The 23,553-nt window shown below is 48.1% G+C and overlaps 2 protein-coding genes across 4 annotated transcripts in view; one reads left to right on the forward strand and one right to left on the reverse strand.

Moving 5' to 3' along the window:
* The window catches only part of LOC122682197 (tubulin alpha-1C chain-like), a 1,110,822-nt gene that overhangs the window by 813,315 nt on the left and 273,954 nt on the right, over window positions 1-23,553 (reverse strand). The gene's annotated exons all lie outside the window — the stretch shown is intronic.
* Window positions 14,141-23,552, forward strand: MCRS1 (microspherule protein 1). Of its 3 annotated transcripts, XM_043884983.1 has the most exons (15): window positions 14,211-14,318; window positions 15,464-15,583; window positions 16,093-16,231; window positions 16,579-16,717; window positions 17,332-17,490; window positions 17,638-17,747; window positions 18,677-18,785; window positions 19,068-19,206; window positions 21,434-21,509; window positions 21,863-21,891; window positions 22,001-22,093; window positions 22,281-22,363; window positions 22,556-22,643; window positions 22,869-22,996; window positions 23,118-23,552. In XM_043884983.1, the coding sequence occupies exons 2-15, from the start codon at window positions 15,574-15,576 to the stop codon at window positions 23,202-23,204; spliced, it is 1,389 nt and encodes a 462-aa protein (XP_043740918.1). In that variant the 5' UTR covers window positions 14,211-14,318; window positions 15,464-15,573; the 3' UTR covers window positions 23,205-23,552. The 3 variants fall into 3 exon arrangements, with proteins under 3 accessions (XP_043740914.1, XP_043740918.1, XP_043740929.1); XM_043884979.1 differs by lacking the exon at window positions 15,464-15,583 and having other exon boundaries at window positions 14,141-14,318; XM_043884994.1 differs by lacking the exons at window positions 14,211-14,318; window positions 15,464-15,583 and adding an exon at window positions 15,599-15,904.

Raw genomic sequence — 23,553 nt, forward strand, 5'->3', positions numbered from 1 at the left:
ATTGTCTTAATTCAGGTGAGACATGGCTTTGGTTGGTTCACACAGCTTACAAGCAGCGTCCCACCCTCACTCTCCCTTGCACTCAGCTGTCTGCCAGTCTCCCTTCGGCCTCTGCCCTCCCCTTCCGCCTTGTCTCACCCGGCAGGGCCAGGCCTAGGGAGCAGGCACAACAAAACGTTAGCTAGGAAATCACCCTGTCCTCAGAGGACCCACAATCCAGTGATTCTGTTTCTGAGGAATGGTAGCCATGCTTGCTCCTGGCTTAAGGTTGAAACTTTGGAAGGAAGAGAAGAATATGGGATGCAAACAGATGGGCGCTTGACCTGATCTCTGGGCCAGAGCAGGATTTGATCTCGGAGCCACAGCTCAATGTATCCCAAGGAAGCCTGCTGGAGGGAGGATGGTGAGAGGCATTCTTGATGCAAGTCACACATACTGGACTGCTGGGGCAAGAATGGGCAATTTCTAACCTTTTGGGTCTATTCTTTTCAGGAGGCCTCACCCATGGTAGCCCTCATGCTAAATATACTTCTTTATAAATAATTTGAAAAGATTTTTATAATTTCATTTTGGATATTAACTGACTATGAGTAAGTTGTGGTTTTTTTAAATGTGCAGTGGGCTGTGACTTCTCAGCAATCATCACCCATAGAGATGAAATCTAACAAGTTTTGTAAATATGAGAACATTTTGAATATTAAACTTGACAGAACAATGAAACTGACAATATTATGGTTTTTTTTGTTGTTCAGTCACTCAGTCATGTCCGACTCTTTGTACCCCATGGACTGCAGCACACCAGACTTCCCTGTCCTTCACCATCTCCCGGAGCTTGCTCAAACTCATGTCTAGAGTCAGTGATGCCATCCAACCATCTCATTCTCTGTCTCCCCCTTCTCCTCCTGCCTTCAATCTTTCCCAGCATCAGGGTCTTTTCCAATGAGTCAGCTCTTCACATCAGGTAGCCAAAGTATTGGAGTTTCAGCCTCAGCATCAGTCCTTCTAATGAATATTCAGGGTTGATCTCCTTTAGGATTGACTGGTTTGATCTCCTTGCAGTCCAAGGGACTCTCAAGAGTCTTCTCCAACACCACAGTTCAAAAGCATCAGTTCTTTGGCATTCAGCCTTCTTTATGGTACAACTCTCACATCCATACATGACTACTGGAAAAACCACAGCTTTGACTAGATGGACCTTTGTTGGCAAAATAATGTGTCTGCTTTTTAATATACTGTCTAGGTTTGTCATAGCTTTTCTTCCAAGGAGCAAGCATCTTTTAATTTCATGGCTGCAGTCACCATCTGCAGTCATTTTGGAGCCCAAGAAAATAAAGTCCATCACTGTTTCCATTGTTTCCGCATCTATTTGCCTTGAAGTGATGGGACTAGATGCCATGATCTTTATTTTTTGAATCTTGAGTTTTAAGCCAGCTTTTTCACTTTCTTTTCACTTTCATCAAGAGGCTCTGTAGTTCCTCTTTGTTTTCTGCCATAAGGGTGGTGTCATATGAATATCTGAGATTATTGATATTTCTCCCTGCAGTCTTGATTCCAGCTTGTGCTTCATCCAGCCCAGCATTTTGAATGATGTACTCTGCATATAAGTTATATAAGCAGGGTGACAATATACAGCCTTGATGTACTCCTTTCCCAATTTGGAACCAGTCCATTGTTCCATGTGCGTTCTAACTGTTGCTTCTTGACCTGCATACAGGTTTCTCAGGAGGCAGATCAGGTGGTCTGGTATTCCCATCTCTTTAAGAATTTTCCTCAGTTTGTTGTGGCCCACACAGTCAAAGGTTTTAGCATAGCCAATAAAGCAGAAGTAGATGTTTTTCCAGAACTCTCTGGCTTTTTCGATGATCCAGTGGATGTTGGCAATTTGATCTCTGGTTCCTCTGCCTTTTCTAAATCCAGCTTGAACATCTGGAAGTTCTCAGTTCACGTACTGTTGAAGGCTGGCCTGGAGAATTTTGAGCATCATATAAACATTTAATTACATATTTTTATATTTTGGTGCCAATGACTTTACTCCCTCGACATGTGGGTTCTTAGTTCCCGACCAGGGATCGAACCTGTGCTCCTTGCAATGGAAGCACCAGAGTCCTAACCACTGGATCACCAGGGAAGTCCCACCAATGACATTTTTAAAGGTTTCACATGTTTTCATAGGCCTTTGGCACTGTGCTAAGGTGCCCAGCAGCCAAACCCACTCTGGTGATGGAGGACTTTGACTTTTTGGATGTCTTCTCTCAAGCTCTCCAGCAAGCAAGCAGAGTGTCTGATAGAAGTTGTGAAGCCAAGAGAACTGCAACCAAGGAGATATATAGATATAGTATATGATGTTTTTCTGGTATGAGGTTCTTTAATATTATACAAAAGCCTCATTTTTTTCAGAGCAAAGTTGATGTATTCTATCAAAGAAGATATTGCCTTAACCCTCAAAAAAACAAAAACAGGGAAGTCAAAATATGAGAAGCAATACTGCTTGACGTATTTCTTGAAGCCAGATTTGGGAGTTGGCCATAGCTCTGCCTGCATGGCCCATAGTCTCAGGGGTCTCCAGGATGAGGATTTCCACTACGGTGGAAGGTGACATGAGAGAAGGGTCTACTTTAGCCATAACTGTGGCCTTTAAGGAGGTGTTGATGAAGTGAAAGGGACGAAAACTGTTTGTAAACAATCAAGACAAAAAGCCAAGGAGGGGAAAGCCAGGTGGGATTTGGTGTGTCCCATGTGATGGGGAAGCTAACTTAGAAAAAGTCAGATAAAGTATGAGTATGATTCTGTTGTTGGAGGAGTCATCTTCTCCAAAAAATATATGAGCATGGCTAAGACTGATCTAGTCTAGTAGAAAAGGTGGACAACATGCATGAACAGATGGTAAATCTGAGCAGAGATAGGAAAAAAAAAAATGGAAATGCTAAAAGTGAAAACTGTAATATCAGAGGTGAAAAATTCCTTTGGCCAGTTAATCAAGTTGGACAAAAGCAGAGGAAAAAAAAATCTGTTAGCTTGAAGCCAGGTCAGGAGAAATTTAAACAGTAACTCTACGCTAAGGAACAATTGAGCAAACCCAAAGCTAAGCACCAAGATATGTAGGACAATGACAAATGCTCTGACACACATGATTGAAGTCCCAGAAAAAGGGAGACAGAATGGGGCAGAAGAAATATTTGAAGAGAATTTCCCAAATTAATGAAAGAAAACCAACCACAGATCCAAGAATGTCAGAGAACCCCAAACAGGATAAAGAAAAACACACCTAAGTATAGTATGGTCTAATTGCTGAAACCAAAGATAAGCAAATATTTTGAAAGCAGCCAGAAATAAAAACAAATTATATAGAAAAGTAAGAAAGAAGTCTCATCAGAGACTTTGCCAGTCAGATGGTCCCTGAGGTCCAGCTGTATCCCTTATAAGTCTACAAGATAACCCAGTGTATTCCAGGACATTCCCTGTCTAGGGGCTGATATTAGCCTAGGTGGGTTTTCAGTTACCTGCAGAAACAGTAATGGGCTGGAACTAGCAGTGTCTCAGCTGAGCAGCATCCTCCAGGGCACGGGCCCCACTTCTCCACAGTGCCCAGCTCCCTCCTCTCTTTATACACACCTGGCCCTGAGCTAGCTGGTGACCCTTAAAGACTCCTTATTGGCTGTGAGTTGGGAGGGGGCAGAGAAGATCGATACACTAGTCAGCTGGCCTGAATGCCCCTCAAAGAAGGCCCTGGGATCTGACTATTGTGTCAAATTCTTTCCGCAAAGGTGACCCAACTGGGAACAACCAAAGCCAAAGGCCAGCTGGTATACCTGTCGGGGCTCTGCTGAGGGGATAGTCATTGCTATTGGCAGTAACGTCTGTGGGGGCAGGAGCAGCTGCCAGTATTTCAGGGTTGCCATGGGGGTCAAGAAGATTCAGGTTTCTTCTCCCACACCTCCCATTCTAAGAGTCCCTGTGTAGACCTCTGTTGTCTCACGTTCCAGAAGAGAGTTCCTTTACTACGGGAGCCACAAGGAGGCAGCAGAGTGCTTGTTTAAGGGCCTCGGCTGTCCTGGATCAGGAGAGGGCCGAACTGTATGGGAACTGCTGAAGGACGGACACAGCCAAAGCTGGGTGGAGTTCATCTGAGAAGGTGCTTGGCTGAGTGAGGAGAGCAAATATGATCAATATAGGGAGAGAGACAAGGGATTCCAGACCCATCCTTTGGACATCTGGATCCATTCCTGGTGGCTTCAGCCTAGGGCACTTGACTCACTCACCCCCAGCAGGGTCCTCAGCTTTGTAGTTCAGAGATCTGTCCATGTAAATGATACTTCAGGCAACTATTTTTTAGGAACTCTGCCAGGAGGCCCTTCCCGAAGACTTCCTCAAATATGTATCACATCCTCATTCATTCAACAAGTATCTACTGGGTACCTAATAGGAGGCACTGTTGAAAGCACTGGGATGTAGTGCTGAAGAGAAGAGTTGGTTTTTTTAAAGTGATTTCCCAGAACTTACATTTTATTGGGCAAAAATAGACAAAAAATTAATAAAATACACAGTATGTCAGATGGTAAAAGATGCTATGGAGAAACACAAATTTCAGCAGAGGAGTAGGCCGGAAAGTGCCACTCGACCTCCTCAGGGCATTCCTGAGATTACCATTTAAAATAGGGCGTGTCAGGCCTCACTGAGTTGACATTTGCGGAAGGACTTGGAGATGAAGAAGCAAGCTATGAGAAAGGGTGTGCAGGCAAAGGGAACAGCCTGAAGTGGGAGCATGCCTGGCATTCTAGAGGAATGGCCAGGTCTCCCGTGTGACTGGTGCCAGGTGAGTGAGTGGGAGGAGAGTAGTGTGGAAAGTGCTGGAGAGTGACTGGAGGACAGGTCACTTAAGGCCTTGTAGGCCACTTGAAGGACGCTTTTTTTTTCCACTCTGAAAGAATAGGAGCCATTTTTACTCTGAATAAAATGGGAACCACTGCAGAATTCCAAGCAGAGAAGTGATATAATTGGATCCACCCTTCCAGAGCATCACCCTGGCCACAGGGATGGGAACAGACTGCAGGTGGGGAGGGGGAAGCTTTCTATTCCCTTTCTATTCAGGAAAGTTTAGTAAATGAACTCAAATGCTACTCCCCCTACCAAGATGCCTCTCCTGATCCTCCGTAAAGTGCCCCCTTCTCCTGGAGTTTCTCTCCATCTTTGCTGATGCATCTCTTCCAGCATTGGTCAGTTTTGTCTTTGTTCTAGAACTTTTTTTTAGTATTTATTTATTTGGCTGAGTTGTGGCATGCATGATCTTTAGTTGTAGCATGTGGGATCTAGTTCCCTGGTTAGGAACCGAACCCGGGGCCCCCTACATTGGGAAGGCAGAGTCTTAGCCACTGGACCACCAGGGAAGCCCCTGTTCTGGGATTGTTGGTGAGCTGTCCTCAACCCCACCAGATCTTAAACTCTTTAAGAGCAGATGCCCAGTTGCTTTCGTAACTGTAGCTGCCCCCAGTACAGAATGCTGTGCACATACTAGAAACCGAGTCAGATTTTTCCCTAAGGAATAAGTCATCCCACCCTTCCTTAATTGAGCTGCCTGCTCTTGCTGCTGAGGCCTCTTCCAGGCTGCATTTCTGCCTGGAGAGCTACATCTCTTTGTGTTAAATGCTTAACCACCATGACAGCCCTAATTCAGTCTGTTAACCATACTACATGACATAGTTTGTCAATGACCTACTAAGGCAGCCTGTCAGAGCTGGCAGGAAGCACATGCCAAACATTGTTTGCCAAAGCTTTGCCTCTGGAGGCTACTGAGAGCAAATTAAATGAGTAATTATTGAGTCCCTAGACCGACTCGATAGACATGAGTTTGAGTAAACTCCGGGAGTTGGTGATGGACAGGGAAGCCTGGCGTGCTGCGATTCATGGGGTCACAAAGAGTCGGACACGACTGAGCGACTGAACTGAACTGAAACATTTATTAAGCACCCACTGTGATGTTATGCTCTGTACCAGGCTGTAAGGGTATTAAAGTCAATTAAACAAACTTCTAAGGAGCTTACTGCAAAAATAGGATACAGGCTATATGCAAAGCATCAGAGTAATAAAAATATGTAGAACTAGGTCCTTGTCCTCTCAAGGACTTACCATCCACTCATCATTCATCCAGCAATTACTTAATGCACTATGCTAAGGCTGGATGTGTAATGAGGACACTGAGACACAATCTCTTTTCACACTCCACTGTGGAGACAAAAGAGTAGTAAATAGTGGGGATCTAGCTAGGTAACAAACACAAACACAGTACAGATGCAAAGTCAAATGGAGAACAAAAAAGCATGTTCACTGCAATGAGTCTGGAAAGGCCCTCAGGGCTATGTGGGATTTCAATAGAAAGCTGAAGGATGTATAGAACTAACACAGGTGGCAGGGGTGGAGGACTCCAGGGGAATACAAGGGATTAGAATATTATAAACATAGAGCATGTTTACAGACCAGAAAGTGGTTGATATGGCTGTAGTTCAACAGTAACAAGCCAGATATTACAGGAGCAAAGCTGGGCTGAGATTGGGTTTGGATGAGCTTGAAGGCCAAGCTGATGATTTTCCTCAGCAGGCAGTGGAGAGCCATGGATGATTTTCAAGGAAAGGAGTGATGTTACTAGACCTGTGCTATAGAGAGGCAGGTGTGGCAATGTGGAAAAGTTAGAGAATGGATGCAAGGAGACCAGTTAGAGGACCAGTAATGAAGTAAAGGCCCAGCTTTGATTGCATTTATTTATTTGTACCCTTATTTGTTCACAGGCATCTCAAGTATGTGTAAAATCTTGTATTGACTGAAGGTAGGGGTGTGGTGCAGACAGGGAGAGAATAAAAATAAGACCCAGTTTATGTCCTTAAGGGTATTTTAACCAAGTGAGAGACATGGACCACTGAAATGCTACCAAAATCTTCCCTTGTTTCTGTCATGTGACACTTGGCTTCCCTCCTGTTCTCCACACTCCCCTGGTTCTTGTGGGAGTTCATGATCTTCTGCCTGTAGGCCAGGGGTTGCTCCAGCGCCCAGACTCCTCTCCTCATGCCTCAGGACATCCCAGGATGACTTCATCCTCCCTTATGGCTTCAAACATCAGCTCTATGTTGATGATTCCCAGATTTATCCCTAATTCCAGTCTCTCCTCTGAGTCCTAGAGCTGTATGCCCAAACACCCAACCGAGGATCTTAACTGGTTGCCCACTGGCACCTCCAACGCAATTCATCTGAATACGTGCTAAGTCACTTCAGTCGTGTCCAACTCTCTGCGACCCCATGGACTGTACGTAGCCTGCCAGGCTCTGTCCATGGGATTCTCCAGGCAAGAATACTAGAGTGGGTTGCCGTGCCCTCCTCCAGGGGATCTTCCCGACTCAGGGATTGAACCTGAGTCTCTTACGTCTCCTGTGTTATCAGGCGAGTTTTCTTGACAGCTAGTGCCCCCTGGAAGCCCGTATGCAAGTATATTGGGTCAGAAATTATATTCATTTGTAATTTTGGCAAGTACTGACAATTTACAGTTCTACTAGTAACACATAAGAGGGCCTCTTTCTCCATAACCAGGCCAAGGGCATATTGTCAAACATTTGAATTTTTGCCTATGTATAGGTGAAAAATGATATTGAAATGTAGTTTCAATTTTCTTGTGTGAAGTTGAGCATCTTTTCATATGTCTAAGAGCCATTTATCTTTCCTTTTATGTTAACCATCCTATTTTGTTCTTGTATTTTTGTTCTTTCTCATATTGATTTGAAAGGATTTTGTATATATTAAGCAAATTAGTTCTTTTGTCTATGATATGAGCTGCAAACATTTCCCTCAGTTTGCTATTTCTTAGTTTATGGTGTTTTTTGCTCTGCAGAAATTATAGATTTTTATGTTGACAAAATTGTCTTTTTTTTAATGCTTTGGGAAATTTTGTGCTATTCTATTTTCTCTGCTGTGACATATAAATTTATAATTTTACTATTTTACATTTATTTAAACACAATTGATTCATATAGATTTATTTTAGTGTGAGGAATAGAGATACCACTTTTTTTTTTTTTCAGGTGGCTACACAATTGTCTCGATACCACTTACCATATAATCCATCTTTTCCTTACTGATAGGCAATGCCCCCTTTATTACATGCTAACATTTTAAATGTCTTGCATCTGTTTCTGGACTCTGTTCTCTTGATCAAATTACCTATGCTTATGCTAGTGTCCTCTGGATTTTACTATTTTAGTTTTTATTGGTTTAATATCCAATAGAGCTATTCCTCTTTCATTAACTTTCTTTTTCAGAATGCTGTTACTTTTTATGCAAAAATTTCCATATGAATTTTATATTCAGATTATGTAGTCTGTTGGTATTTTTATTAGATTGTGTTAAATTTATAGATTAACTTATGGAGAGCTGACATCTTTATGATAGTGAGTCTTTCTACGAAAAATAGAGTATGCCTTTCCATTTATTCTTATCTCTTTTTTGTGTTGTTTGATAGTAATTTCAGTTTGGGGCACCTAGATCTAGCACACTGTTAAGATTACTCTAGGTTACATTGCTTTTCCCTTGCTATTGTAAGTGATACATTTTATTCCCATATATTTTCTATCTGGCTGTTGTTCATTGACTTTTTGTATATAATTTGTACCCACTTTGCTAAAATGTCTTATTTATATTAGTTTTTCAGTTGATATCCTCCAATTTTCCAGTTGGGCTATTAAATCATAAATTAATAGTGGTAATTTCACCTCTTCCCTAGTTTTTATATCTCATTGCTTTCTCTTCTGAAATTAAGCAGGCTAGTATTTCCAAGGCAGTGTTAAATAAAAATAGCCACAGGGGCTATCCTCATGGAATACCTAACTTTAATGGGAATAATTTAGGTTTCCTCATTAAGTGTGATTCTAGTTTTCAGACCAAGATGGAACAACAAGTCAGATGTTTCGTAAAGTTTGCCTATGATTCTCTACCTTGGGGATTGATATTTCATTGAAATTCAGCCTGTGTATGAGACTTTCCTTTGCAGATGGTTTCTCCTCCCTTAGAGAAAGTAAAAAAAAAAAAAGTATACAGATATCAAGTAGAGTATATGTTGACTTAAAACGCATTATGACAGGCTTCCCTGGTGGCTCAGTGATAAAGAATTCACCTGACAATGCAGGAAACACAGGTTCAGGTTCGATCCCTAATCTGGGAAGATCCTACATGCCACGGAACAACTAAGACCATGCCACAACTACTGAGCCTGTGCTCTAGAGCCCAGGAAACAAACCACTGGGCCCTTGGCCACAGCTACTGAAGCCCACATGCCGTAGAGCCCGTGCTCCACAACAAGAAAAGCTACCACAGTGAGACGCCTGCACACGCAACTAGAGTAGCCCCTATTCGCTGCAACTAGAGAAAAATAAGAGTAGCAAAAAGACCCAGTGCAGCCAAAAATAAATAAATAAATAAAAATTAATTTTAAAAAATGCATTATGAGTCCAAAGTCATCTTTGCACTGGTCAAAGCTTTATTAAACCTGACTTCCTAAGAAGGTATATTTGAGCCAAGAGCAGTGCAATCCTGTGTCCTCTGAGTGCCCGGAAAGTAGCAGTCTCAGGTGAAAGAAAAACTAGTTCTGCTCTAATGGAGGGGAATATTATCAGACGCTGGGTCCAAGACTGACCACCTAACAGGAGACACTAGGACCCAAGCCCTAAGATCAGTACCAACAGCTAACATTTTATAAGCATTTGCTATATATGACCTACTTGTTTAGGCAGAGTGATTTATTCCTCAGAACCATCCTATGAAGTGGATACTATTATTTCCCAATATGATGAAACTGAGGCAAAGAAATATAACTTCTCAAGATCACAAGCTGGTAGGTGAGATAACTAAGGTTTAAAACCAGGCCATAGCCTGGGAATTCCCTGGTGGTCCAATAGTTAAGGCTCTGAGCTTCCAATGCGGTGGGGCACAGGTTTGATCTCTGGTCAGGGAACTAAGATCCTGTATGCCAAGTGGCCAAAAAAATAAAATGAAATAAAACTGGACAGAGCCTCTTTTCTGTTTTAAAAGATTTATGTTTTTTTAAGATTAACAGAAAAGATTCTGTTTTTTTAAGATTTATTTTTTTTATTTTTGGCTGTGCTGGGTCTTTGTTGCTGTGCACAGGCTTTCTCTAGTTGCAGCGAGCAGGGGCTACTCTTCGTTACAGTGCGCAGGCTTCTCACTGCAGCAGCTTCTCATGTTGTGAGCACAGGCTCTAGAGCACAGAGGCCTCAACTGTTGCAGCCTGCAGGCTCAGGAGTGCAGGCTCAGTGGTTTTGGTACCCGGGCTTAGTTGCCCTGCAGCATGTGGGATCTTCCCAGACCAGGGATCGAACCCGCATTGTAAGATGAATGCTTAACCAGTGGACCACCAGGGAAGCCCAGAACCTGTATCTTAACCACCATGTCCTAATCCCTCAGATGAAGGGACCTGGGGACCTGAGCAAAGATTCAGGAGAAACCATGATCATTGCTTCCATGGCCGGGCCACATCTCTCCTGGGGAGGGTACTGTACTGTGAACGATTACCCTAGAGCCAGGGACAGCTAACTGGAGGTTGGATGACGGGTGCTACTGCTAACTTTTCTTTTCATGCACACTCTTCTTTTTGTTCCTTTACTGGCTCCTTCTCTTGTTCAGTCGCTCAGTTGTGTTTGACTCTTTTTGACCCAGTGAACTACAGCATGCCAGGCTTCCCTGTCCTTCACTATCTTGTGGAGTTTGCTCAAATTCACATCCATTCAGTGGGTGATACTATCAAACCATCTCAACTTCTGCCACCCTCTTCTCCTTTTGCCTTTAATCTTTCCCAGAATCAGGGTCTATTCCAGTGAGTCAGTTCTTTGCATCAAGTGGCCAAAGTATTGGAGCTTCAGCCTCAGTATCAGTCCTTCCAATGAATATTCAGGGTTGATTTCCTTTAGAATTGACTGGTTTGATCTCCTTGCTGTCCATGAGACTCTCAAGAGTCTTCTCCAGCACCACAATTTGAAAGCATCAATTCTTCGGTGCTCAGCCTTCTTCATGGTGCAACTCTCACATGTGTACATTACTACTGGAAGAACCATAGCTCTGTCTATATAGACCCTTGCTAGCAAAGTGATATCTCTGCTTTTTAATATGCTGTCTAGGTTTGTCATAGCTTTCCTTCCAAGGGGCAAGCATCTTTTAAAATCATGGCTGCAGTCACCATCCACAGTGATACTGGAGCCCATGAAAATAAAATTTGTCACTGCTTCCACTTTTCCCCTTCTAGTTGCCATAAAGTGATGGGACCAGATGCCATGATCTTATTAGATTTTTGAATATTGAGTTTTAAGACAGCTTTTTCACTCTCCTCTTTGACCCTTATCAAAGGGCTCTTTAGTTACTCTTCACTTTCTGCCATTAGAGTGGTATCATCTGCATATCTGAGGCCCCTTCATGGATCACAGCCTTGTCATAGCGAAGGGACTTGTATAACTCAATGAAGCTATGAGATATGCTTTGCAGGACTACCCAAGACAGACAAGTCATAGTGAAGAGTTCTGACAAAACGTGGTCCACCAGAGAAGGAAATGGCAACCCACTCCAGTATTCTTGCCAGAAGAATCAGAGAAACAGTATGAAAAGGCAAAAAGATATGACACTGGAAGATGAGCACCCACCCCCACCCAGGTCGAACAGTGTCCAGTATGCTACTGGGGAAGAGCAAAGGCAGTTACTAGCAGCTCCAGGAAGAATGAAGCAGATGGGCCAAAGCAGAAACGATGTTCAGTTGCCTATGTGTCTGGTGGTGAACATAGACCAAAGCTGTAAAGAACACTGTTGCATAGGAACCTGGAATGTTAGTTCCAAGAATCAAGTAAATTGGACATGGTCAAGCAGGAGATGGCAAGATTGAACATGGACATCTTAGTAATCGTGAACTTTTAAAATGGATGGGAATGGGTTCCTCTACCTTACCTTAAATGTTGGAATCCCCAACACTTAAGATTATGGCTAGACCATAAGCTTTTATTCCAAGGATGATGGAGAATTTTGAGCAGAGGCTTGACATGCATGGATTTCTATTTTGACGGGAATACTCTAGCTGCTATAAAGAAACTGGAGGAGAGGTGGCAAAGATGAAAGCTGGGAGACTAGTTAGGGAACTCTTGCAATAGTCCAAGTGGGAGACGATGAATCCAGGGGATTTGGATCAGGAAATAGTGGAGAAGCTGGTGAGATACGACCAGATTCTGGATATATTCTAAAGACAGGATGGGAGGGGTTGTCTAGTATCCATCCAGTTACTCAGGCCAAAAATCTAGATCTTATCCTTGATTTTTCCTTTTCCCTCATATCCCAAATCCAATCCACCAGCAAGTCCCTGTGGTTCTACCTCCAAAATACACATCAAAGTTACTATGTCTGTCCATTTTCACTGCCCCCACAACCCAGCTAAACCACCTGAGTTTACCTCTTATTTGGATTGATACAGTAGCCTCTTCTCTGTTCTCTCTGCTTCCTCTTACTTCCCTACAATCCATTCTCCACAAGCAGGCAAATGGATCATTTATAAAAGTAAATCATATCACAGAATGGATGTTTTTGCATCTTTTAAGGACTTTCTAATGCAATAAAAATAAAGGCCAAGGGCACTCCTTAGTGGTCCAGTGGTTAAGACTCCATGCTGCCACTGCAGGGGGCACAGGTTTGATCCCTGGTCAGGGAACTAAGATCCTCCGTGCCATGTGACACAGCCAAAAGTAAATAAATATAGTTAATATAGTTTTTTTTTTTTAGAAAAAGAATAAAGGCCAAAATTCATAGCATGAAACACAAGGCCTAAAATGATCTGCCCTGATGACCTCTCTGTTCTCATCCCCTCCTTCTCTCTTTTTCTTGATCATCCTGCTCCAGCCACACTAATCTCCGTCCTGTTCCTCAGTCTCTCCAAATTCTTTTCTGCTTTGGAGCTATACTGTCCCCGCTGACTAGGCCATCTTACCCCAGCTCTTTGCCCAACTGATCCCTTATCAAATGTCAAATCTCAATTCAACCCTCATCTCCTTAGAGACCTCTGTAATAACTCTCACCTAGTATAGCTACTATGCTATATTTAGTATAGTCCATCACATCTTGTATCAGAAAATACAATCTTTCAGGGGAAATACAGTAGGTTAATGCTCATTAAGCAAGATCACAAATGAACAGGGGACTCTTGTCCCCTGAGAATGTATGAAGGCTATCATACACTCTCAGGGCCGGAAGGGCCAGCCTCCCATCTAACACTTAAATCACCTGGCAATGTTCAGGTGAGGAGTACTTGACACCTCCACTGAGGGGTCCAACCTAGCTGCTAGACAGCTTTGGACTTGTATCTTTCTTATTCTGAGCTGCAGTATGTTTCTTTAGAGCTATTACACTTCTATGTCCCTCCAAGGAAGCAGAAAACAAATAGAAACTCTTTTAGAGGACAGTCTTTCTGGTTTCTCAAGGCAGCTCTCACACCCTCAAACGCCCAACTTATCCTGTAGGCTTTTCCTCCCATCTTCAGGGCTTCCCCTCTGAAGGTGCTTCCGCGGGTCGTCTTACCTCCCGGGACCCACAGCTCCCTCCAGCAATCCAGGCGTGGTGGGGCTGACTGGAAGGGCACTCCTTCTCCCAGGGCCTCTACTCTCTCTTTTTGGCCTCTGCTCTCTAGAGCCGCGGTTCACAACTCTCCATCCTTTCGTTAGACATCAACCTCCCGGCCCCTTCTATACGCCACATCTCTCCGGCTGGAGGGAGCTCCTCAACACCGTCTCCCCATATTGTGCCTAGCACAGGCCTGCCACAGAGCAGTTTCTCTAAAACCGCTGGTGGAATCAAACAATCTATAAGTGATCCTGGGAAACTATCAGAGTCCTAGATCTCTAGCAAGGCGGCAAGATTCGGAAGCCGAAATCTAGCAGCTGCGTGGCCCCACCCTCCGGTCCACCCCCTCCCAGGGTTGCCTCACCTAGCCGCTCAGGCTATCCTGCTCCAAGTCTTGCCTTTCCCTTTAATCACTTCCTCCAACTTGGGGCCTATAATACCCGATGTCTCCCAATAAGTTGTTTCAGTTAGGAAAGATTTTAATTTCGGCTGATAACAAAACAGGAATTTCTTCGCTACCATGGCCACGCCCCTTTCCTTACGCAGTCGGGGCGAACCGGAAGGGATTGCTCAACCCTTAGTTCGTAGACCCGGAAGTAGACGAATCTCACGGAAGCCGGCCTTGGCCCTGCGGCTGCTGCCGTCGCCGCGGAGAAAGTGTTGGAACTGGCAGCCTAGGAATGGTGAGACTTCGCGGTTCGCCTTTGATGATTGATGAGGAGAGTTGGGGGTGAAATGGGGTTTCCCAGAGTGCTGCCGGGTACGATCCCCCCCAGGTTTGGGGCCCCGCCCCGGTAGCGCCCCGAAAATCTGCGCATGCGTGGGCCGGACCGGGCCAGAATCTGGTCCGAGAAGTTACGCATGCGCAAAGGTAGCGTGCCAAAGGTGGGGTGAGAATTAGGCTGGGAGTTGACTCCCTTCCCTCGCCACTGGACCCTGGAGCTTAACGCTCCGAGAGCATCGGAGTTCATTCGGTGCTTTGCTTTTGAGTTGCAGGACCGACTTCACCACTTCTATCCCGAGCCCCTGAAATAGACCCGGACAAATTCCCTACTTTGGGTGTGCATTTGGCGGGGAAAACGAAGGGCAGAGGGCCATAAAAGGAAGGGGGCGCAGACCCTGCCTCAGTGTAACGGCGGCATCGGGCTCTTCACCCTTTCCCCAAGTGGCTAAATTCCCAACCGTTTACCATGGAGCGGTTTGACGAGCGCACCTGGGAGTAAGGCTGGAGCGCCTCCTGGTCAGAAGCGTCCCTGATCAGGGTGGGCGGGACCGGAAAGTCCCCAGTACCTGAGTTCTCCGGTCTTAGGCGAGGGTCCCCCAGATGGCGGTTGATGTTTGCTCAGTGATCAAGCCGCGTTTTTTTCTTCCACGAAGTAACGCCCTCTAAATCTTTAGCCAAAGCTTAAAATGAAAAAAAAGTGAGGTAGACTGGTTAGAGTCCTATCTCCTTTTCCTTTCCCGTGCTTGGGACTGGGAGGGGAGCTGAGTGGGCAGCTGACAAAGCAAAAGTGAGCCAAGAATCCTTTGTTTCTTGCTAGTTTGGAGTCAAGGCCCTTCACCTTGGGGCTGTTGGTAGAACTAGAGGGGGTTGTGAACTTCCTGAAATGTGTACATTTTTCTAGGGTCCCTAGCTTTTGTCACTGTCTCAGAGATGTTGGTGACCTTCAAAAGGCTACTGGTTTATTAGGGTCATATTGGCAGAATATATTGTCTCTTCTGGTGTTTTCACTAGCTTATGGGATGCTGAGGACCAGTTCCAGTATAAGGAGGTGAGGCTGGCCAGATGGAAATCTGAGTCTCAGGGAGCCTCATTTCTCCTTTGCAGAATCTCCTCTCGGCCTCTAAGCTCACCTGGTCAGAATCCTTGGATGAGCCTGTGGGACCTTTCCTTCTAGCCCTGTGGTTTGGAACCAGTGGCTTTGGGACTGTAAGAGGATGGACAAAGGTAGTATGAGGCCGGGCCAGCTCCCCAAACGCTCAGGCGCCAAGCATCTGCTGATTCCACCCCGTGCCTGGCACGTGTGTCTTTCGGTCCTGGCTGGGCATTGCCACCTCCCCCTGGGCCAGCACCACCCACGTACCTCTCGGCAGAGGCCACAATTGACTGACTTTCTGTTGAGCTGCTGCTCTTTGGCATGGCTGCATTTTGATGGCAGAGGGAGCAGTTATGCCCAGAGCCCGGTGTGTCGGCATCACCAGTCTGACCTGAGCACCATGTGCTGCACGACATGACACGTGGCACCGGGAGAACTGCCCAGCGTGGAAGGTCTGGGCCCAGATGGGACTGGATGGCCAAGGAACTCCCACCTTAAAACCTCAAATGTCAAGGAGGCAGGGGAGGGACCAAGAGGGCTGGCTGGGAAAAGGGGGGCTGAGGAGGGGTCCCCTGTGCAGAGGTTCAAGGCTCTGCTTGGCAATTAGGAGGTCTGACTTCACCACTTCTCTTTTTTCTAGATTCTCAGGGGCTGCTAGATTCATCCCTGATGGCATCGGGCACTGCCAGCCGCTCAGAGGATGAGGAGTCACTGGCAGGACAGAAGCGGGCCTCCTCTCAGGCCTTGGGGACTATCCCTAAACGGAGAAGCTCCTCCAGGTAATAAGGGTTTGAGGGGCCAGAAACTGAGACTGCAGCATGTCTTCACCCCTGCATCCCTCTGGGGCCTGCGTTGGCAGAGGCTTGTGCTTTTCCTGACCTTACTAAGTCCCTCTCCTTGAGACTGAGCAAGGGAGGGAGATCTTAGGTCTTTGATGTGAAGTCTTTGTAGTGTGGTACCCAGTCATCTCAGAGGGTTGGAGCATAGAGGTTCCATGCCTCGACCACTGAGCCAGAGCAGTGAGCACTCTGACTACTGGGAACCTGCTCTCCTTTGGAGGCTGGGTGTGGGTGAGTGGGTACTGGGGGTGGGGCACGGAGAGCTCTCTGAGTAGGACTCTTCACAGGTTCATAAAGAGGAAGAAGTTCGATGATGAGCTGGTGGAGAGCAGCCTGGCTAAGTCCTCTACCCGGGCGAAGGGGGCCAGTGGGGTGGAACCAGGGCGCTGTTCGGGGAGCGAACCTTCCTCCAGTGAGAAGAAGAAGGTAAGGATTGGGAGAATGGGGAGTAGCAGGGGGTGGGGGCCAGTGCCAGATTTCGTGTTTCCCCACAACCTTCGCCAGCTGGCAAGAGCCCTGCAGAGGAGGCTTGTGAGAGGATCAAGCCGCCCCAGCCCCAACCTCAGATGCCTCCCTCCTAGGAGCCCATCTCACTACTCCCCCTTTCTTGCTGCACCCCGCCCCCCCCACCACCACCCTGTCAGCACATCCTGTATCACATTCTGTGTGGGAGGCATAGAGCGTGCATCTATTCTGGGAGCAGACAGCCTGTTCCCAGCATTGCTGGGTGTAAAAATAACCCCCAGGTGGCATTGCTCTGGCCCCAGACACTGTACCAGCAAGAGTGTTTTCCTGGTATCCTCCCCACCCACCTTCTACTCTGGGGTTGGGGGCACCATCAGCAAAAAGAAGACCCCATATGGTCTAGGGCTATGTAGAAGTACTTTGATGGGGGCGGGAACGGGGAGGAGCTGGTATTAGACAGCTGAGCTCCCTGCCTGTGGCTTCTTGTTGGATGGGGCTGTACAAAACTCTGGGTCTGATGCCCCAGCTGCCCCGGTGCCAGCTCTGAGCTCACCCTGCTCCTACTCTCTGTCCAGGTGTCCAAGACCCCCAGCACACCTGTGCCGCCCAGCCCCGCCCCAGCCCCTGGACTTACCAAGCGCGTGAAGAAGAGCAAACAGCCACTCCAGGTGACCAAGGATCTGGGCCGCTGGAAGCCTGCAGACGACCTCCTGCTCATCAATGCCGTGTTGCAGGTAGTGCTTCCTGCCACAGCGGTCTTGTTTCCCTTTTCCCCACCGCTTCCAGTCTCAGCCCCCAGCTAGCCTGGCAGTGTCTGGAGGTGGCACGGGAGGGTATTTCCCAGTTCCAAGGCTGGAACAAACTGCTCTGGGGTCTTGCAGACCAATGACCTGACATCTGTCCACCTGGGTGTGAAGTTCAGCTGCCGCTTCACCCTGCGGGAAGTCCAGGAGCGCTGGTACGCCCTGCTCTACGATCCTGTCATCTCAAAGTGAGTGAGCTGGCCCCAGTGGCGGTGCGGTACTGGGGACACCGGATTTGGTTCTTGAACAGAAAAAATTGTACAGGGAGGGGGCAGGGAGGCAGGGCTCCCTGGGACCTGTTATCCTCTGAGATGATACCAAGACCTCCCAGGCTTTGGGGGGAAGCTTCTTCCTGCTGTCAACCTTGCTAGTCCAGGTTGGATGCCGAGAACAAGGACCTGGAAGCCGAGGAAGTAGCACGAGAGGAAACACCAGAATGAGTGCTGGGAGCCCTGTCCTACTGCTGTATGCATGGTGGTTTAGGGTGGTCCCCTTCCAGCTTTTGCACACTGACCTCCCACAGTTTCTTCCTTCATAAGAAGTAGTTGGAACAGAAGAACACGAGGGTCCCTTCCAGTTCCAGCAGTCCAAGTTCCACATACACCTGTGCACACACATAACACACATACTTCCTTCTTAGGCGCTTGACGTTATCAGAATAATGCTTAACATCCATCTTCTACTCCACAGACACTGGTGCCACTTAAGCTATAGCCACAGCCCTGATACACCAGGAAATGGGCAAGGCGTGGTTTGGGGAAGAGGAGGTGTCTAGTGGGTGGCCGCTTTAGCCAAGTAAGAGGGAAGGTCTTGGGGCGGGAGCAGCAGCTGGTCTTAGGATCGCCCTCAGGACTGGCCTCTAGGCAGCTGTGCCCTTGAGTCTCTTCGCAGGGTTGAGCACAGGAGCCTGAGTTTTCTGAACTGCCTGTTCATAGTTTTTTGACAAACCCACGAGGCCACCGGTGCCTTGCTCATCACCCTCGGGCTCTTCTGTTGAGGGCCTGGAACTTTGAGTTGTGGATCGCAAAGGCCTGCAGGCTTTGGAGAAGTAGGAACCCCAGATTGCTTGACACCTTGTCTTCAATCCTGCCCTGCCCTCTGTCTCCCTTCTTCCCAGGCTGGCCTGCCAGGCCATGAGACAGCTGCACCCAGAGGCCATTGCAGCCATCCAGAGCAAGGCACTGTTTAGCAAGGCTGAGGAACAGCTGCTGAGCAAAGTGGGATCGGTAAGGCTGAGGGCTAGTAAGGCTAGCGGGGTAGGGCGGGAACCAGTCACCTGGAAAACTGCGGGGAGGCTGTACTGCCTGGGGACTTACCCTGCAGACGCATGTACACCTGCGGGGCCTCTGTGGACGGGGTCCTCTGGGAGAGCCAAGCCTGGCTTCCTGGCTGGCAGGAGCTGTCACTTTTTCCATCTCCTGATGGGGATTGGGACAGGGGGCACAGATGGTGAGGCAGGGGCAGGACAAGGAAACCCAGACGCCCGGAGCATACTCCTTGCCCTCCAGACCAGCCAGCCCACCTTGGAGACCTTCCAGGACCTGCTGCACAGACACCCCGATGCCTTCTACCTGGCCCGTACTGCCAAGGCTCTGCAGGCCCACTGGCAGCTCATGAAACAGTATTACCTTTTGGAGGACCAGACAGGTAACTGGGCCCAGGATCTGGCAGAGTGGAGGTGCGTATGTATGAGTGTGGACGGGTCTGGATGCAGCCGCCCTCAAGTGCCTTGTAACAAATCCTCAGTGGTTCCCAGGATCTTGTTCACCTCTTTTTGCAGCAAAAACTACTTCCTTCCAGAGGGAGGAAGCGTGGCTGGAATGGTAAAGGTAGCCAGAATTGCCTAGAATCCTAAGCAGAAAGACCAAACAGCAGGGTCTCCCACTTCTTAATTATTTTGCTCTTTTGACCTGTTTTACAGTTACATAAATAACACGTTAATATTTTCTTCATGGGTAACTTTCAAACCTGAGTAAAATGCAAAAGTTTCTTTCAGTGCTCACCCACCCCCCTTTCCCTCCCTGAAGATAAACACCATTTTTTCTAAGCCTTTCTGTCCCTTCCCTCTCTCCACTTTCCTCCCACCAGGCTGTGGGGCTGCCTTCAGGCCACTCAGAAATCCCCGCAGGGGCTTCACACCCAGGCCACCTGTCTTCCTCTTTCCCAGTGGTCAGAATGCTCTCTGATTCCTCTCTTCCCTTGCCAACCAGACGCTCACTATCCTAATAAGTATTAGGAAGGTGGTCCAATTAGATGGGAAGAAGCTCTTTGGTTAGATTTAAGGTTCAGGGTCAGCCCTGCACAGTCTGAGCACACTTTCCCCTCGCTTCTTAAACTGCTGCACGCTGGCTGCCATGTACTGGTTTACGCTGATCTGAAAGTCAAGCCGCAGTTCTGTCCTTCACCTCACTCGCTACGTCTTGTAGCTTCTGTATAATAGAAGATGCCTACCAGAGGATTTTAGGAAATCTTATCAGGAGAGGCCTCATCTTCTCTTCCTGAGGATCTCTGAATTTAGTGTGCAGTGGGCCGCCTCCTCTATTCCTGCAGCTTCCAGATCTCTGCTGCTTGCCTAGGCTCAGCAGTCACTGACCTCCCACAGAGAGAGCAGACACTGGATAAAGTTTATTTTTGCTGCTACAGCTAGCTCCCTTGTCATGCTTTTGAAAGTTATCTTGTGTAAATTTGCTAACGTCAAGGGATAACTTTTCAAGAGTCATGTTGTGTGGGTATTTGATTTCTTGGCTATCTGGTGCTTGGAGTCTCTAGCAACAGGGAGCATACGCCACTCACTTTTCAAGTCAGCTGGATGTTAGGTTGGTAGGATTCAGGCAGCTGTGGTGGGGTGACTGCCCCAGCCCCATCTCCCACCCAGTCTGGACTAACGTGACAGGGGTGGGGTGGGGGGGTGGTAGTGATGGAGCATTTGTGGCTCCTGTGCAGCCCCCCGTTGCTTCCCCGGCAGTGACGACACCTCAGGGGTTGTCAGGCTCCTCAGCCAGCAGTCTCACTAGCTAGTGGAGCTCTTGCTGAGCAGACACTGCAATCCTAGGAACCACTGACCGTGAAGCAGGAGTTCTCAGATTTGGGGACTCTAGCCCTTTCTACATTTTGACCACAAAGAACTGAAAAACTTTCAAAAAACTTTTTCATTAAAAAAAGTATTTATCCTATTTATCCTATTATCCAGATAATAGGGGTATAGTCTATATCTGACTACATTTGATTGTGTTCTATTTCTTTTTATTTTTTGGAAAGAAAAAGCATTTCATGGCCCATTAACGTGTCATGGCCCATTAACGTGTCATGACCCACAGTTTGAAAACACTGGCTTAAGGCTGCCTTCTGACACCTCCTGAATGAGACTTGACTGTCCTGTGCCTCTCAGCTCCTTGTGGCAGGAAATGTTTGGGAGCATGTGATTAGTAGACAGAGCAGTTTAGACTTGGAATCAGGAAAGCAGCCTTGATTCCTGATTCTGTCCTGAGCTAGAGTCACGCAGCTTAACCCGCCCTCCTGTTTCCTCATTTGTAACGTGCAGCTAGTAGTAGCACCTTCCCTGCATGGAGCAGGTTTTGTAAGTGGGGACTCTCCACACACTGAAAGAGCACACAAAGGGCAGCTCTAATTCCCTTCACTTTCTAGAACCACCTCTGCCCCCAGCTAACCCTGGGACCGCTTTGTGCCAAAGTAGTGTGCAGTCTGATCTGCACATCCTCCGTTACCTGCATCAGGTTCAGTTTTGTTGATTTCAGCATGCAGCCATCTCCACAGGGCTCTCTCTACAGTTTGTCCTGTTAGTTCAATTGTCTGCTCAGCATCTCGAGGGTGAGTGGGAGCATTGGCACTCACCCTCCCTCCGTCCTTCGTTCAGTGCAGCCGCTGCCCAAGGGGGACCAAGTGCTGAACTTTTCCGACGCAGAGGACTTGATTGATGACAGTAAGCTCAAGTGAGTGGCTGGGGTCACAGGCAGGGCACACAGAGCCATGTGTCTCCCAAGGACAGAGCTCCCGGTGCTGCCCAGCCCTGCCTCTCACTGCAGAGCATGGAGCCCAGCCCATACTCGGCCTGGAGTCCCAGCTGCAGCTGTTGGTGCCTGGTCTCCCTGCTGAGTCCCCCTTACCCCAACCTCCACCCTTTGTATGTGACCCCCACCCCAGGGAAGGAGGCTCGGCTGGACCAGAGGAGCAGCGTACAGGGCCACTGGGCTGAGGAACCCTAGAGAGCTAAATAGTACCTAATAGTGACGGCAGGTATGCTTGAATTGGAGCTTAATTAATCCTTCTCCTCTCACCCGCCCAGGGACATGCGAGATGAAGTCCTGGAACATGGTGAGTGCACCCTGGTGGGAATGGTGAGGGGGTGGGAGCTCCTGCTGGAACAGAAAGGAACAGTACAAGGTGCCGGTGACCTCAGACCTTACACCCCACCTCACCCCAGAGCTGACTGTGGCTGACCGGCGCCAGAAACGGGAGATTCGGCAGCTGGAACAGGAACTGCATAAGTGGCAGGTGCTAGTAGATAGCATCACAGGTGAGGAGGCCAGGGGGCCAGCAAGCTCGTGCTCCCACTCCCTTTGCCACACCTTGAGCACCCTGGTTGCTGGGCTGGGCTCACCCTCCTCTCCCAGACCTGTAGCTCCTTTTCCTCAGTGGATCCTGGCCTGGTTCCCTGCCTTCCACACTGGGGCTCTTCTCTGACACGAGCTGCTCTCCCCCAGGCATGAGCTCCCCAGACTTCGACAACCAGACCCTGGCAGTGCTGCGGGGCCGCATGGTGCGGTATCTGATGCGCTCTAGAGAGGTGAGGCCAGCCCGGCCCTCCCTGTCCTCATCCCCATCCCCATCCCCACACTCCCTTGCAAGGTTCCCCTCCTCTGTTGATCTTCCCCTCACAGCCCTTCCTATGTCTGGTCCTGATTTCTCATCTTTCCCTGGCCTGTGTGGACCCCTCCCTTTCCTCAGATCCCAGCCCTCACCTGCCCCGTTTTCCCAGATCACCCTCGGCAGAGCGACCAAGGACAACCAGATTGATGTGGACCTGTCCCTGGAGGGTCCGGCCTGGAAGATCTCCCGGAAGCAAGGTATCTGCAAGAAGCAGCGTGAGGAAGTCCCTTCAGCCCCGGGATTTGGTCTCCATGGGAACCTTAGGGACAGACAGGGGCTGAGGAGCTGGCATTTTAAGATCCCTAACTTGGGGGTGCTGGGTGCCTTGTAGTGTCCCCAGGAAGCAGAGGGTACATGGGGGTTTCAGACCGTCTTCTAGCTTCCCTCATCCTATCATACTTATTTCCTTTCTTTTCCCATAGGTGTCATCAAGCTGAAAAACAATGGTGATTTCTTCATTGCCAACGAGGGCCGGCGGCCCATCTACATTGATGGACGGCCTGTGCTGTGTGGCTCCAAGTGGCGCCTTAGCAACAACTCAGTAGTGGAGGTGAGCTGGGGGGAGGTGGAAAGGCCAGGGTGAACCCTGGGGTGTGGTGAGCCAGAGTGTAGGCCTGGCCCTAGCCCCAGTCTCACCTCCGCCCTCAGCTACCCTTCTCTCCTGCCCACAGATTGCCAGCCTGCGATTTGTCTTCCTTATCAACCAGGACCTCATTGCCCTCATTCGGGCCGAGGCTGCCAAGATCACGCCACAGTGAGGAGTGGCGGTGGGACCCATGGGCTCTCTCTGGCCTCAGTGTCCCCTGCCATCCCAGCCCCTGGAGCTGGGGACTCAGGCTCCTGGAGAAACCAGAGTGGGCAGCGGGAGACTCGGCTCCTGGCCCCTCGATCTGAGCCTCTGTGGGAGGGTGGGGCTGGCCCTGGGGAAGCACCTGAGGCTGGGATCCTCAGTTTCCTTAGTGCCGGAGCCCCTCTTCTCTCTGCAGATGATCCCGCCCTTTCCCCCAGATTCCCACCTTTGCTCCCTGTCTTCAGCTGATTATTAATAGCTTCAGACTTTTCTTTTATTATTTTTCTTTTGTAAATACAAAGCATTGAGTTCCAAAG

This window comes from Cervus elaphus, chromosome 3 (assembly GCF_910594005.1).
Source record: "Cervus elaphus chromosome 3, mCerEla1.1, whole genome shotgun sequence".
Taxonomy (NCBI): domain Eukaryota; kingdom Metazoa; phylum Chordata; class Mammalia; order Artiodactyla; family Cervidae; genus Cervus; species Cervus elaphus.

What these genes read in the sequence shown, in the direction of transcription:
- MCRS1 (XM_043884979.1), top strand. Translation starts at nt 14,156, where the DNA reads ATGGCCACGCCCCTTTCCTTACGCAGTCGGGGCGAACCGGAAGGGATT. An exon ending in TGCTGAGCAAAGTGGGATCG is followed by an intron (nt 18,786 to 19,067) that starts GTAAGGCTGAGG and finishes CTTGCCCTCCAG; the next exon opens with ACCAGCCAGCCCACCTTGGA. An exon ending in CCTTTTGGAGGACCAGACAG is followed by an intron (nt 19,207 to 21,433) that starts GTAACTGGGCCC and finishes TCCTTCGTTCAG; the next exon opens with TGCAGCCGCTGCCCAAGGGG.